At 36.7% G+C, this 15414-nt stretch overlaps 1 protein-coding gene across 2 annotated transcripts; it reads left to right on the top strand.

Moving 5' to 3' along the window:
* Positions 1–2545: 2545 nt before the first annotated feature.
* LOC114824463 (protein neprosin) lies at positions 2546–8191 on the top strand. Of its 2 annotated transcripts, XM_070820081.1 has the most exons (8): positions 2562–3049; positions 3205–3537; positions 3659–3745; positions 4181–4549; positions 5677–5847; positions 6030–6083; positions 7291–7437; positions 7527–8191. In XM_070820081.1, exons 2-8 carry the CDS (start codon positions 3295–3297, stop codon positions 7902–7904), a joined length of 1449 nt encoding a protein of 482 aa, XP_070676182.1. In that variant the 5' UTR covers positions 2562–3049; positions 3205–3294; the 3' UTR covers positions 7905–8191. The 2 variants fall into 2 exon arrangements, with proteins under 2 accessions (XP_028957420.2, XP_070676182.1); XM_029101587.2 differs by having other exon boundaries at positions 2546–3537.
* Positions 8192–15414: the final 7223 nt, after the last annotated feature.

Genomic DNA, 15414 nt, shown 5'->3' with positions numbered 1-15414 from the left:
TTCCCATGCTCCAAGGTAAATTGATCGATTCAAACTCATTGGTGTTGGACCACTCTCACTTTGATTACCACAAGGCATATATACCATGCTATTGAATTTTGAGAAAAAAAATGCTCTGTATATACCACCAACTTATATGAACCCAAAGGACCTTTTCTCTTTCGGCATATTTCGATTTATCTCTATGTTGAGTTTTTCTTTAATTTTGTAAAAAATAATAGAGTTGTGCATGAAAAATAAAGGGTGAATGAAACTAGTTTAGTGTCCTAATTTTAGGGTGGATCTACTATTCTTTTCAACTAACCGAAACACTTTTTCGCTTATTATGTCCTTCATATTTTTAAGTATCAAGGATTTACATGGAACAAGTTCACCGTACATATGTCATGATTCAATGATGCATTGTCATGTGTAAGTTTTTCTCCACTATTATTAGACTTGAATACTATAGTAGTGATGACCCATTGCATATAAGTTGTTCTTGATAGCGAGCAAAATCACTTCCCAAACAAAAAACCTTACGAGATGCTATAGTAAAATATCATGAGATGTTGTGGAGGGTATTTAAGCAAAGAGTGCATTTTTGCTCACTACTCTATTTATTACCGTTAGATGAGTTTGAAAATTGAGATTTGTGCTTATCCACTACACGAACCTCGAAATTCAATTTCATATAACGGTGATAACTAGGGTGGTGAGCATACAACACACTAAATGGTGGTGAGCAAAAATGCTCCCAATGAAAAATTTAAAAGTTAAGAGTCAAATCCAGATTTGTGGAGTTAAGAAGATTGACAACCAAAATTTTTCTGTATTAATGAGGAGCAAAGAAGCAGCATTCGAGATTCGAGAATAGAAGGTTACCCATTTATTATGTTAAACACATCTAATATTTTCATATTATTCAATCCATTACTTTATTTACTAAAATTTTGACATTATTTCTGAAATGTATACACACATGGAGAATGGTGCGTTTGTAGCATAGATCAAGGGACACATTGTTCCGATCGATCGAGTACGTTGAATTTTGAATAGTCCTTTCTTTGGGTTTCGTTTTCCTCACCTCAAAGTTCAAACCCTAGACATATTCATTTATTGTTGTAACAACTAATTGGATGCTTGCTGGTTTCTACGTATTTATAACTTTGACGTTATTATTATATATGTTGACAGAAAATGTATGATACAATCCATGTAAGGTTATCTTCAAGAGTAATGCTCGAGAGATTAAATTTGTAGATTAAATTAACAAACCAAATGAGGTATCACCAATTCAAAAAGGAGCATTTTTGCTCACCACTCAATTTATCACCGTTAGATGAGTTTGAATTTTGAGATTTGTGTAGTTGATAAGCACAAATCTCAAAAATTCAAACTTATCTAATGGTAATAAATAGGATGGTGAGCATACACCACATAAATGGTGGTGAGAAAAAATGCACTCAATTGAAAATGAGCACGTTTATCAACGATTAAGTAATAATTCAATCACCAACTTCCATGTCATTTAGTTTATAAAATTTAGTCTCCTAAGCATTACTCTATCTTCAATGGAAAACTTATTAATTGATTTGTCCTTGGAAATTACTATATATTTAGTCTCATTTTACCATTTGAAACAAGTTTGGTAACATCTCACATCGCCTAAGGGAGTGGATCATGTAAGCCTTATATGTACATGCCCATCTCTTCCTAATACGAGGCCTTTTGGGAGCTCACTAGCTTCGGGTTCCATCGGAACTCCGAAGTTAAGCGAGTTCGCGCGAAAGCAATCCCATGATGGATGACCCACTGGGAAGTTCTCATGTGAGTTCCCAGAAACAAAACCATGAAGGCGTGGTCGGGGCCCAAAGCGGACAATATCGTGCTATGGCGGAGTCGAGCCCAGGATGTGGTGGGGGCCCGGGCCGGGATGTGACAATTTGGTATCTGAGCTAATCCCTAGCCGGAAGTGTGGCGACAAGGACGTTGAGCCCCATGGATCTTGTAAGTCTTATATGTACATGCTCATCTCTTCCTAGCACGATGCCTTTTGGGAACTCACTTAAGTGAGTTCGTGCGAGAGCAATACCATAATGGGTGACCCACTAGGAAGTTCTCGTGTGAGTTCCCAGAAACAAAACCGTGAGAGCATGGTCGGGGCCCAAAGCGGACAATATCATGCTACGACGGAGTCAAGCTTGGGATGTGGTGGGGCCCCGGGCCGGGATGTGACAAGTTTTGTCTTACTTTGTCCCCTAAAACTGTTATTTTCATATCATTTAGTCTCAATTTACCCCATTTCCGTTCATTCAGTAAAACAAAGGTTAAATTAAAAGGTTAGAATTAGGATAGTTACATGGTTGGATTCCTTCCAACATAATGTGTGTGTGTGTGTTGTAAATGGTAACATATCATATTCACATTCGGATATACCTACATTTAGGTGAGAAAAGGTGACCGGGCATGCAATGCCATGTGCTAGAAGCAAAGAATACGCCAAATGAGTGTTACTTGGTTGGAAGACTTATATAAGAAGGTACATACAGAAACAAATTAAAAAAAATACTTGCACATAAAAAATAATATATGGAGAGTCTGAGAAGTAAAGAAAGATAAAGATCTAGAGAAGTTAGAAGAATTGGAAGGTTTGCGGTTTCAAGTAAATATTAATGGGAAAGTGTATTGGGGCAGATACACATTGAAGGAGTGCAATAAAAGGTGGTGGAAGTTTCAGTTGGGGGTATTGGGTAGGTTTCCCTTTTTATTTTCATTTTTAATGCTTTTCTAGCCTGTCCACTGCCCACTGCCCTCCCCTCTCCTTAAATTTCTTTACCCTCAACTTGTATACATCGTTTCGTGTATGCTACGAGATCCTGTTAAGAAGCTGCTGATAGAGGTTTATAAAATTTAAAAAAGAAAAGGCAGCAGTGATTCCAATATATATGAAACCAATGTTGCAGGCAATGATGATCTTGATGTTGAAGCTCTAAAGGGTCTCTCTCTCTGCGCTGTGCTCTGAGCTTAATTATCCTTCACCCACCTCCCCTTTCTCTCCATTAATTTTGTAAGTGTAGAGAGAGAGAGAGAGAGGACCCTCTTGGTTGCAAATTGCATCAAGTCCCTTTCCTTGAAGTTTTGTGGTTTGTGTGTGTGGGTGTTTGGTGCAAGTAATATATCAAGCAAAATAGTCAGATTTTGTTGTGTTGTTTGTTTTACCAGTAATGTCAAGTGCTTCTGCTTCTTCTAGCACCTGCTTCTAGCTTTTTCTTTCCATTGTCTCTCATCTCTGCCACTGAATGAGATAATAGCATGGGGACTACTACTACTCTCGGTGGAAGGAACAAGAGAGAAAAGCACTTGTCACCGGTTCTTCTTCTGAAGCACTTTTTTCTCATCAGCATATTTTTCCAAAATTTTTCACTTTCTGTGGAAGCTGCTTATTCTGGAAAGCTGAAATACACAAGGCATAATAAGCAAGTTAGCAGCTTGAGACTGGAAAGGATTGAGAAGCACTTGAACAAGATCAACAAGCCAGCTGTTATGACCATTCAAGTATGTGGATTTTTATGACTTTTTTCACAATTTGTAATAATTATTAAATCAAATTATTTAGCTTATAATTATTTGGTACTTTCATATGTATATACATTAATTTTCCTTTCAATTTTTGCAGAGTCCAGATGGAGATATCATAGATTGCGTTCATAAAAGAAAACAGCCAGCTTTGGATCACCCTCTTTTAAAGAATCACAAGATCCAGGTACAAAAAAAGCTTAAAAAGTTTTCCTTTCTCACTCCCCAACAATTTATTGAATTTGTAGATTTACATTTAATTTTTGTAACATTTTTAAAGATGGGGTTTTGAATATTTATTCCTCTCTCTCTATACACACACACACACACATCACTCTACCCTCGTTAAAAATATAATTAGTCACATTAGTGCTGCATTCCTTTTGTACTTGCGTTTGAATTCTTTTTTGTAATTTAGATATATTTAGTGTAAAAAGATTTGTACCTAAATTTGAGTTTTCCTACATGTAGTTTAGATGATTAGTGAAAAAACAGTTCGTTAGGTCAATTAAATGGTGTCGCAGAATAAATCATGAGCTCGGGTATAAATCATGAGCTAGGGTTTGGTGTTGATGCATTATTCATTTGTTGTGTAATCATATTTATGTACGTGTAACTGCAGAGGAAGGCACCAGAAAGGCCAAAAGCAGTAGTAACAAAGAAGATGAAGCAAAATAATGATGACGAATTAGATGGGATCAAGGATAATAATAATGTGATTAATGCCACTGCTAATCAAGGAGGAGGAGGAGTGATTAAGGGTGCATGGGTACTGCAGCAAATGTGGCATAGAAATGGGACAAGATGTCCGAGAGGAACGGTTCCTATACGGCGGAGCACAATGGATGATGTGCTGAGGGCTAAGTCTTTGTTTGACTTTGGAAAGAAACAGCATCGTACCAGTTTTAATATTAATAATAAGAATATTACTGCTGATCTTGCTTCCAGACGCGTCGATGCCCCCGATGTGGTCAGTGGGAATGGCCATGAGGTAAACCCTAATGATTTCCCCCTCCAAATTAAGCCTCCATTTATTCATCAAATCATGCGTGTCCATGTGTATGTGTTCTATTATATATAATATATTATATCATCCTAATCATCGCTTTGATATGATACCAAGTGTAATTTCCGCAAATGTGAGCTATAATAATTGATCAGGGTAGTGTGCTCAATCATTTTACTAAAGTTTGAAACTATTTCATAGAAGAGAATAATTTAGGTATTTTTTTATAAAAAGAACAATATATTTTCCAACTGCATGATCATCTTCATCGCATCATCTTCTTGGAAACATGTGTTTTTTTTTCTTTTTTCTTTGCAAGTAAGTTGGATTTTAGTTAACAAGTTAAGGAATTAGATATGATGCATAGTAATCGAGAACATTAAATGGATGACACAATTTGTTAGCTATACATAGATATTTTAAATTTTTTGTCATGTTAGTTGATTTCTTGTATAAATTGTTGAAAATTAAATGTGTACAAGTTGTTGAAAATTAAATATGTATGGACCATGAAGTATGATACTTTGACAATATAAATTAAGTTATCGAAAAGCCAATCTATGTTAGATATAAAGATTATATGTTACAATTATCTAACAATTATTATATTTTATGTAGAATATACTTTTTGATAAACTAATCAAAAAATTCAGTATGAAAACTAATTACGTATTCTAAATTGAGTTTTATTTATTTATTTTTAAGGATAACCTTTATTAAAAAGCAAAGTCTCCGGAGCATCCCGTACAAACAGACTCAATGTCTAAGAGAAAGGCATTCCTAGTACAATTAGGAACTATATTTATATAAGGATCATAACGTTGGAGAATCAAATTTTTAAGCCAAATGATATGTCATCAATAGAAAATAAGCACGTTAATCAACACTTAATAATAATTCAATCATTCACTACCCACATCATTTAGTTTAAAAATTTAGTCTTCATAGCATTAATTACCCTTTATCCAAACATGATCAGAAGCGATGTCAATTTACAAACAAACAATTTAGTGTAAAAATGACATAGAAAATACAGATTTTCTAATTCCAAGTAAATGGTCATTAATTGATTATTTAACTGAGATTATGTTGTATGATTGAAAATTATGTAGCATGCAATCGCGTACACTGGAATATCCCAAGAGTTGTATGGCGCTAGGGCGACAATCAATGTTTGGACCCCTTCGATCGAACAAGTAAACGAGTTCAGTCTCTCACAGATTTGGGTTCTTTCCGGGTCGTTCGACGGCACAGATCTCAATAGCATAGAAGCTGGATGGCAGGTAGGTTCTTCTTCCATTTTATTTATTATATTTTTATTACTTATTTGTACACTTAATTAGGTCTAATTACTAAATCACCTCTAATTAAGAGGATTAATTTTTTTAATACTACTATTATCTACTTTGAATATGGTATTAGTTGAATTTCGATTTCCTGAAGCCTTGATTGTTCCACTAGTCAGGTCAGTCCGGAGCTCTATGGTGACAGCAGACCTAGATTGTTCACTTACTGGACGGTCAGATTCTATGCCTTTCTCTCTTACAAATTAGGTGCATATATTTGCCATGATTATTTTCCTAAAAAATAAAATGATTAGTGATTTTCCATACTCAAATCTTTGTGTAAATCATAATTTGTCATGCATACAAAAGCTTTTCTTTGTGTAATTTTAATAAAGTATTTATTACTATATGTCAAACTGTAAATACTTATTACGTACTAAGAAATTACTTGTTACACTTTAATCACATTGCACAAGTGATAAGCCTTTTATATATATTCATCAAATTAATTTGAGTACTAAACAACATGGTTGACAGACAATTACTTATGAATATTTTGATAGTAATTTCAGGAAGGCCGGAATCACTTTTGGGAAGAAGCAGTTTTTATATAAATCATTTTAACCGATATTTATTTTAGAAACACTTGTCATGGAGAAGTATATGGAGGTGCCTCTCTTCACAAAGGAGCCCTTAATAAAAATGATTGGGCGGCCACACCTCTCCTCTACCATAATATTGTAGAGATCTCTCTACATAGAAAACTATGTTGAGTAGGTTTTTGTTATTTAAAGAATAAATAAAAGATTTTATGACAACTTTTTTTTTTTGTGACACCTATGTTGAGTAGGAGAGATTCTTCAATGTGCCGGGAACCCAACCCAGTACATCAACTATAATAATAAAGATGGTTGGCCACTTGGAAAAGAATAATATTTCAACCAATTGTTTGATAACACTTGGTGTACCGAGTAGTATTTCTGGCATATTGAAAAATCGTTGAGTAGGTAGTAATGTGAAAGTCTTCATTTAGGACATTATTGGGAAATGAAGAAATTGGTTCTAACACACATTTTTCCAATTTCATTCAATAACACCCTATTCTAGAGGTAGCTAGAGTAGAATTTTATCAAGTCTAGTTAAAAAGTACTACACATTTTTTGTGCAAATTCTAGTTCTAGGGCATGGGTTTAGAGCTTTGAAAATCTATATGCATGCATGTTAGTCAACAATAAAGATAAAGATATTTGGATATTGCTCTTTGTATCATTTGGCAATATGGGCTCCATTTAATTCTTTAATATTGTTAAGAGGCTTCAATGTCAATGAATATTCATATATTAATTTGTTTAATTATTCGATAACTTGAGTATACTTCAAAGAATACGAAGAAGTAATATCGTCTAATCTTCTATTTTATTTATTTAATAAAAAATACAGACAGATTCATATCAAGCGACTGGGTGCTACAATCTTTTGTGTTCCGGATTTATCCAAACAAACAGCAGGATAGCCATTGGAGCTGCCATTTCCCCAGTCTCATCCTATGCCAGCAACCAATACGATGTCACCATTCTCATATGGAAGGTAATTCAAATCATCCAATATTAACATACAAATTAATTAAGGTGGAGGAACAATTTGGTTAATGAATGCATGTGTACGTTTAATTATAGGATCCAAAGCTAGGAAATTGGTGGATGGGATTTGGAGACAATACCCTGGTAGGGTACTGGCCAGCAGAGCTATTTACACACTTGGCGGACAAGGCAACTATGGTGGAATGGGGCGGCGAGATTGTGAACTCGAGGGTCAATGGCGAGCACACCGCCACCCAAATGGGTTCGGGTCATTTCGCTGAAGACGGTTTTGGGAAAGCAAGCTATTTTCGAAACCTAGAGATTGTGGACTCGGACAACAGCCTCAGCTCGGTCCGGGATGTGTCAACTTTGGCTGAAAACACCAATTGCTACAACATCAAGAGCTCCTACAACAACGAATGGGGCACTCACTTCTACTATGGTGGCCCTGGGAGAAATGCACAGTGCCCTTGATGACATCATCATCACCATCACCAATGATATATTTGAGTACCATATTATTAATTGAGTAATTGATCTAGTTTAGTTAATTAATTGCTATAAATATAAGCAAATTCTTTTTAATATTATGTAATTATAGATGTGCTCTTTCCACTCTTGTTTCTGCTATTCCGGGCCACAGTTTTCATTTTGCTAGGAAGGAAGCTAAAGTTAGATAGGGTTGTGTATTATTAGCTAAATAAGGCAAACTAAGAATTGCACAAACAAGCATGGAAATAGCGAACTTTGTTTAGAATTCATTTTGTTTTTATGCTCTGGTAGAACTTTCCCCACCGTTTTCTTCACGCCAAAAAGAAAAACAGTTGCTTATGAGTTTCTTCTTTCACCGTTGACGATATGTGACGAATTTTCTACGTAACTGTGGGCGACTTAGCCACATCGAAAATTATTCCTCCGCATATTTTTATTCTCGACGGAATAGTTTTTATTTAACTAAATGAGCTCTAATTAAATCTTTAGTGCTCTTTTTGTGATATAATGTGTAGGAGAACAAGCCTCCACCAGTGACTCAGTAAGTACAATTAAGCGCAAACCGAACCCAAATTAAACACACGGACGCTGAAGATCAGAGCTTATTCAAAGACAAATCACATGGCATATGGAAAGACAAAGTACTATCTAGTGGTTAAGCTACTCAACGAAAATACAGAGGAAATTAATTAACCATAAGCAACCACCGTGAATGACTTGACGACGACTTCCCTAGACGCTGCATGCGGCAATCGTACGTCCCAATTCCACTCCCTTAATCGTTAGGCAGTCCCAGGACGAGTGTTGATCAAGCTTTCCACAATTAATAAAAGAAGTAGAGACACCTTATTTGATGCCCGCAACACCACCCCTTACGGAAGAAAAAAAAACACTACTTTGTAGCCCTCGCCAACACTAGTTACATGGGACTTGAGTCGATGGAGAGACCAGCAAAATGCACTATAATGGGAACCCGCAGCACCACCGCAAAATAACAGCCTTTTCTTCTTCTTTTTCTTCAAGTCGAAGTCGACTCTGAGAGTCTTGAACAGCCTTTACTTCTTTCTTCTCACCTGTGCATACATTTGTTTGAGAAAGTTAATGCGCAGATAAGTTAATAACATACACACACATATATGTAATCAAGCTATGTGGTACACAACCAAAGGCCCTTTATGACTAGTCTGTATTAAATTCTGGATGGACTTCATTCAAATCATCAAATACTTACTACAACTGCATGCTGAATTCATGTTCAATTACATTTGATTTATTCTAGCTAGGCTAATTTGTCAGTTAATTAGGAGGATAACAAAGCCCTGCATATGCATGCCATACTTGAAATTAATACTCCCCAACTAAGCGAATTCTGTGGAGAATTCTACCCAGGTCAGGTAAGGTAACCGATCAAATGGACAAATTAAATGTCTAGTTGTATTCCTATTCACTTGTAAGTAAGAGGACTTAAAATTAAACTTCATAAATGGAGAGTGCATAACCAATTTATTTCACCACACCTCTTACTGTAAATTTATCATTGTATAAAAAGGATTTAAAAAAAAATTAGGGTAAAAACTCAGTTAAAAATACTAAAGATGATCAAGAGCATATTTGTTTATTATTATTATTATTGTCTAGCAGAAAGATAACGTTGTGAGTTAAAAAGTTAGTTGTTAGGGGTCAAGAGCACATTTGTTAATTTTTTTTTTTAATAAAGTGATAACGTTAGTGTGTTAAATAGTTAGTTGTTAGGGGGTAGAGAATTGGTGAGAATCGACTTGAGCCATATTACATAGAGGATGATTGTTTTCTACCACTGTGTTAAAACGTCATTTGCTTTGTTAATTATTACTTGGCAGTCAAGTTAATTACTTGCTTTTTGGCCTTCTCTTTTACTTGTTTTTGCTTAGTTACTAATTAGTATTGCAGTGTCAGTCAAAATTAAATTGACTCAAAAACATTCACCCCTACTTACAGTACGACAAGGAAAAATTCCCACACGTTTAGGAAAACTACCACCAGTGCCACCCTTTAGGAAATAGTTCGTGCTTCTTTTACTTGATCAACAAGGACTGTTTATTTTCTTATAAAAACCATACACCTAAGAACTAGAACTAGTGATCTTTGAGTTCCGATAACATGGGTGTTGGATTTTTAGATCGCCAGGCCCGCTCCACTCTAATGACACCAATACTGTCCCCAACTTTACCACCTGCCTAATCCGTCAGGTGTAAGATTTTACCACAAAAAATCTCGGTATTAGTTAGAATAGGGTAATCTTATTTAAACCCATTGGGTTTCTTTGAACCCACCGATATGGGACATTTAACAATGGGATGATGTGTGAAAGCTTAAAGTTGAGTCTTTCAACAAACTTCTGGCGGAGGTGAAAGCAGTCGCAAGAGACCGAGACGAAGAACTTGACTTGCTCCAAAAGAGAGTTGTGATTGATTTGGTTGAATTTGAAAGAAAAGCCGCCAAGAAATTCAGAAAAACCTGCTTCTGTTTCTTATCATCAGAAAGACAGGAAGCTTGATTACAGAAGCAGCAGCCGAAGGAAAGATGAATACGAATACTATAAGGATTGTGATGAGGTTCTTGAAGAGCAACCTAGCATGTCGATGATGAAGAAGAAGAAGCAGAAGCCGGCCAAGAAAGTGGCGAGCACAAAACCATCCGCTCCATCAATTCCCTCTCCAATACCGGAGTTGCCTAATGAATTCAAGGAAAAGATTGCATCCTTGCATGGTTACCAAGTGCAATTGGTGATCCAGAAGCAACTTTTCAAGACTGATTTGAGCAGTGGTCACGATCGTCTCTCGATGCCAGTGAATCAAGTGATTAATAAGAACTTTCTCGGCGAAGATGATAAAAGATTGAACGACAATGGATTGGTATATGTGAAAGTGATAGATCCATGCTTAAAGGTGCATGATGATTTAGGGTTGACCAAGTGGAAAGCTCGCAACAACGATAATTTTTCCTATTCCTTAAACAGGGGTTGGAAGTCAATTTCTAGGGATGAGGGGGTTGGGTTTAAGATAGGGGATACGATTCAGGTTTGGTTTTTTCGAGTTAACGATCTCAATCTTGCCAACAAAGACTCTATCCACTTTGCAGTGGTTAGGCTTAAAAAAAGATGTTAATGCTTTTACTAGCAGCTCTATTGATAGGCAGGAAGCTGCTGAATCGTCGATGACAGAGAAAAATGAGGAGTGGAAAAAAGATACAAACGGTTGTAGTAATAGTAGTAGTGTGAGTGCCAGCCAGGAAGTAATTGAATCATCCGCGACCATGAAGCCATTGGAGTCTGGAGCCACCAGACAACATGTCAGTATCAAGTTCCGAAACGTAACACTTGCAAAATTGAGACTGCTGTTTCTGTTTTGCAGATCCTTTAAATTTTACTGAACGGAAGAGTTTTTTGTTCATATATTTATGGAAGATTAGATGGTTATATGTGATTATTCTTATGTCTTCTTTCTTCCGTATGCGACCATTGACAAATGTTTTGTTGAATTGTGGCCAAGTGGCCATCACCTTTCCTAATAAACAAACCAAAAGAAAAAAAAAAAAAAAAGGACAACATGATTATGTTTCCTTGTTTTGTGGCTTGTTTTGTGGCTTTTTCAAAGCCATAAGTATTTGGTTTCGGAGAAGAAAAATGTTGTAGAAGAGTGCACCATTTTTCTGTTTTAGTAGCCCATCTTTGAGAGAGGAAAGAGAGCTGCAGAGAGCAGAAAATTGAGAGCAGAAAGAGAAGAAAGAAAGGTGATTTCTTTCTTTGTTGGTACTCACTCAATCAAAGTTGTATTTGTGTATTAGCTTTGAGCTTTGTATAAAGAGGAAATTATTCACTATATTTCCCTCTCTATTTGTTTCTTTGGTGAGTGAGAGTTATTGGGTGTATTGGGTTATTTGGGTTGTGAGATTGCCAACACTTTGTAAACTCCCATTTGGTTGATAGTGGATTACATGGGTGAGCTCCTACTGCTTCGATGACGTACTCCAGTTACACTGACTATTAAGGAACCTCGTTAAAATCTTGGTGTCTTTAATATTTTGTTCTTGCATTTTCATTTGATAAATTTCCTGTGGGTTAGCTTGAGTTGGTTCCAACGGGTTTGGTGCTATCCTAGCACAACAATTGGTATCAGAGCACTGGTTGCTCTTGGGTATTGTCTAGTTGCCAAAGATGTCAGACGGGCAAGATGAAAATCCTTTTGGAAGCAGCTCCGGGTTTGCAAGAACTACGGTGCAAAATGCAAAGTTCGAAGTGGAAAAGTTTGATGGCACAAACAACTTCGGGATGTGGCAATGTGAGGTCGAAGATGTGTTGGCTCAACAAGATCTACTTACCGCTTTGGGAGAGAAGCCAGAAGCTATGTCGAAGCCGGAATGGGAGAAATTAAATTTGTGGGCTTGCTCTTCAATTCGGTTGTGCCTTGCAAAAACTCAGAAGTATTTTGTGATGCGGGAGACGGTAACAAGTGTGTTGTGGCAAAAATTGGAAGACAAGTATATGACGAAGAGTGCAGAGAACCGGCTACACTTGAAGAAAAAGCTCTACCGTTTTCAATACAAAGAAGGTACAAAAATGATTAGACACCTTGATGCTTTTAATAAGTTGATTGCCGACTTGTTAAATTTAGATGAGGATATTAAGGATGAAGATAAGGCCTTAATATTGTTGAATTTCTTGCCGGACTCTTATGAGCATTTTGTTACCACTATTATGCATGGTAAATAAACTGTGAAATTTGAAGATATGTCAAATGCCTTGATGAATTATGAAATGAGGCATAGAGATAAAAATCATGATAGTACCTCTGAAGCTTTATTTGTTAGAGGTAGATCATCGGAGAGGAGGTCATCTTCTAGCAGGAAAAAATCACAGTCTCGACCTAGAGGAAACTCTAAAGGTAGAAAACCTTTGGAAATGAATGAATGTGCCTTTTGTCGTAATAAGGGTCATTGGAAGAAAGATTGTCCTAAATTGAAGACCAAAGGCAAAGAAAGTTCTGAAGCTAATGTTGCTGAGGTTGAAACAGATTTTTCTGATTTTGCTTTAACCACTTCCTCATCATTTGATTGTGCTACTAAGTGGGTGTTGGATACGGGTTGTACTCATCATATGACTCCTCACAAGGATTGGTTTTCAAGCTTGAAAGAGTTTGATGGTGGCGTTGTGTTCATAGGAGATGACAATCCTTGCACAACAAAAGGGATTGGTACAGTTCGTTTGAAGTTGCATGATGGCATGGTTAAAGAGTTGTCAGGTGTTCGTTATGTACCGAATTTGAAGAAAAATCTTATTTCTTTGGGTACTTTGGAATCCAAGGGCTTCAGGTTTCATTTAGATGGACAGACATTGAAAGTTACTTATGGTGCACTTGTTGTGATGAAAGCTCCTAGATGTGGCCATTTGTATTTATTGCAGGGAAGCACTGTGACAGGTGAAGCATCTGTAGTATCTGAAAATATGGGCACATCTAATTCAGATACTACTAGATTGTGGCATATGAGATTAGGCCATGCCGGTGAGAAAGCTCTACAAGGGCTTATGAAACAAGGCCTTCTAAAAGGTGCCACGACTTGTAAGCTTGATTTCTGCGAGCATTGTGTCTTGGGGAAGCAAACTAGAATGAAGTTTGGTACTGCTGTACATCAGACGAAGGGCATTCTTGATTATGTGCATTCAGATGTTTGAGGTCCTACAAAGACTCCCTCTTTGAGTGGTAGACATTGGTTCGTGACCTTTGTTGATGATTATTCAAGAAGGTCTTGGGTCTACACTATGAAGCATAAGAGTGGGGTGTTAAGCATTTTCTTGGGTTGGAAGAAAATGGTTGAGAACCAGACTGGGAGAAAGATTAAGATTTTGAGATCGGATAATGGTGGTGAATACACATCCGATCCTTTCTTTAAAGTTTGCAAAGAGGAAGGAATTGTGAGACATTTCAGTGTTCGGGGAACTCCACAACAAAATGGAGTTGCAGAAAGATTGAATCGAACCTTGCTTGAGAAGGTTAGATGTATGTTGTCTCAATCAGGTTTAAGCACGTCATTTTGGGCAGAAGCAGTTAATTATACATGTCACATCATCAACCGGTTACCCTCAGCTGTTGTTCAGTGTAAGACACCAATAGAGGTATGGACTGGAAAACCTTCTTCTGATTATGATCATATTCGTATTTTTGGTTCACCTGCTTATTTTCATGTAACTGAAAATAAACTTGATCCTAGAGCCAAAAAGGCTATCTTTCTTGGTTTTAGTAGTGGTGTCAAAGGTTACAGGTTGTGGTGCCCAGAGATGAAGAAACTTGTAATCAGTAGAGATGTGACATTTGATGAAGAAAGTATGTACAAAGTCTCTGAGAAGAATGTGAAAGATGTCCAACAAGTGGAGCTCGAGAAAGTTGCCTCTGGTACTTCAAATCCTATTTCCGCTGATGTTGAAGTCACTACAAGTGAAGAAGTTGGAGACCATGAGGATGTTGAAAAATTTGAACTTGAAGATTCTATTCAAGTTGAAGAGCAAGTTTCACCTCAAGAGTCTATTGCCAAGAACAGAGGAAATAGACAAATTACCAAGCTAGCTCGGTATAGTGACTATGTTGCTTTTGCTCTTCCTATTATCACTGAAGAGATTCCATCCAATTTTGAGGAAGCTATTGAGAGTGAGGAGAAGAAAATGTGGTGCAATGCCATGGGTGATGAGATGAATTCTCTCTTGAATAACAAGACTTGGGAGTTAGCTAAATTGCCTAAGGGCAAGAAAGCTATTGGTTGCAAATGGGTGTATGCCAAGAAGGAAGATGCTGATGAGAAAAGCAATGTGAGATTCAAAGCAAGATTAGTTGCTAAAGGGTATGCACAAAAGGAGGGCATTGACTACAATGAAATCTTTTCTCCGGTTGTGAAACACTCCTCAATTCGCATTATGTTAGCTCTTGTTGCACATTATGATCTTGAGCTTGTGCAACTTGATGTGAAGACGGCTTTCCTACATGGTGATTTGAATGAAGAGATTTATATGTGTCAACCGGATGGGTATATAGTGAAAGGGAAGGAGAATTTGTTTTGCAAATTGAAGAAATCACTTTATGGCTTGAAGCAATCTCCAAGGCAATGGTATTTGAGGTTTGATAAATTTATGAGAGGCCAAAATTATTCTAGAAGTCAATATGATCATTGTGTGTACTTCAAGAAGTTGCAAATGAGTCTTTCATTTATTTGTTGATATATGTTGATGATATGTTGATTGCCTTAAAGAATATTGAAGAGATTGAAAAATTGAAGAAACAAATGAAGAATGAGTTTGAGATGAAGGATCTTGGTGAAGCAAATAAGATCCTTGGCATGGAGATCACTAAAGATAGAGAGAAGGGTTTGGTCAGTTTGAATCAAAGACAATACCTTGAGAAGTTGATTCGGAAGTTTGGAGTTCATGATTCAACCAAACCGGTTAGTACCCCTTTGGCTCTTCATT

Source organism: Malus domestica, chromosome 04, assembly GCF_042453785.1.
Source record: "Malus domestica chromosome 04, GDT2T_hap1".
In the NCBI taxonomy this organism is placed as follows: domain Eukaryota; kingdom Viridiplantae; phylum Streptophyta; class Magnoliopsida; order Rosales; family Rosaceae; genus Malus; species Malus domestica.
The sequence above is the reverse complement of the archived record's forward strand: the minus strand, read 5'-3'. Positions and strand labels throughout refer to the sequence as shown.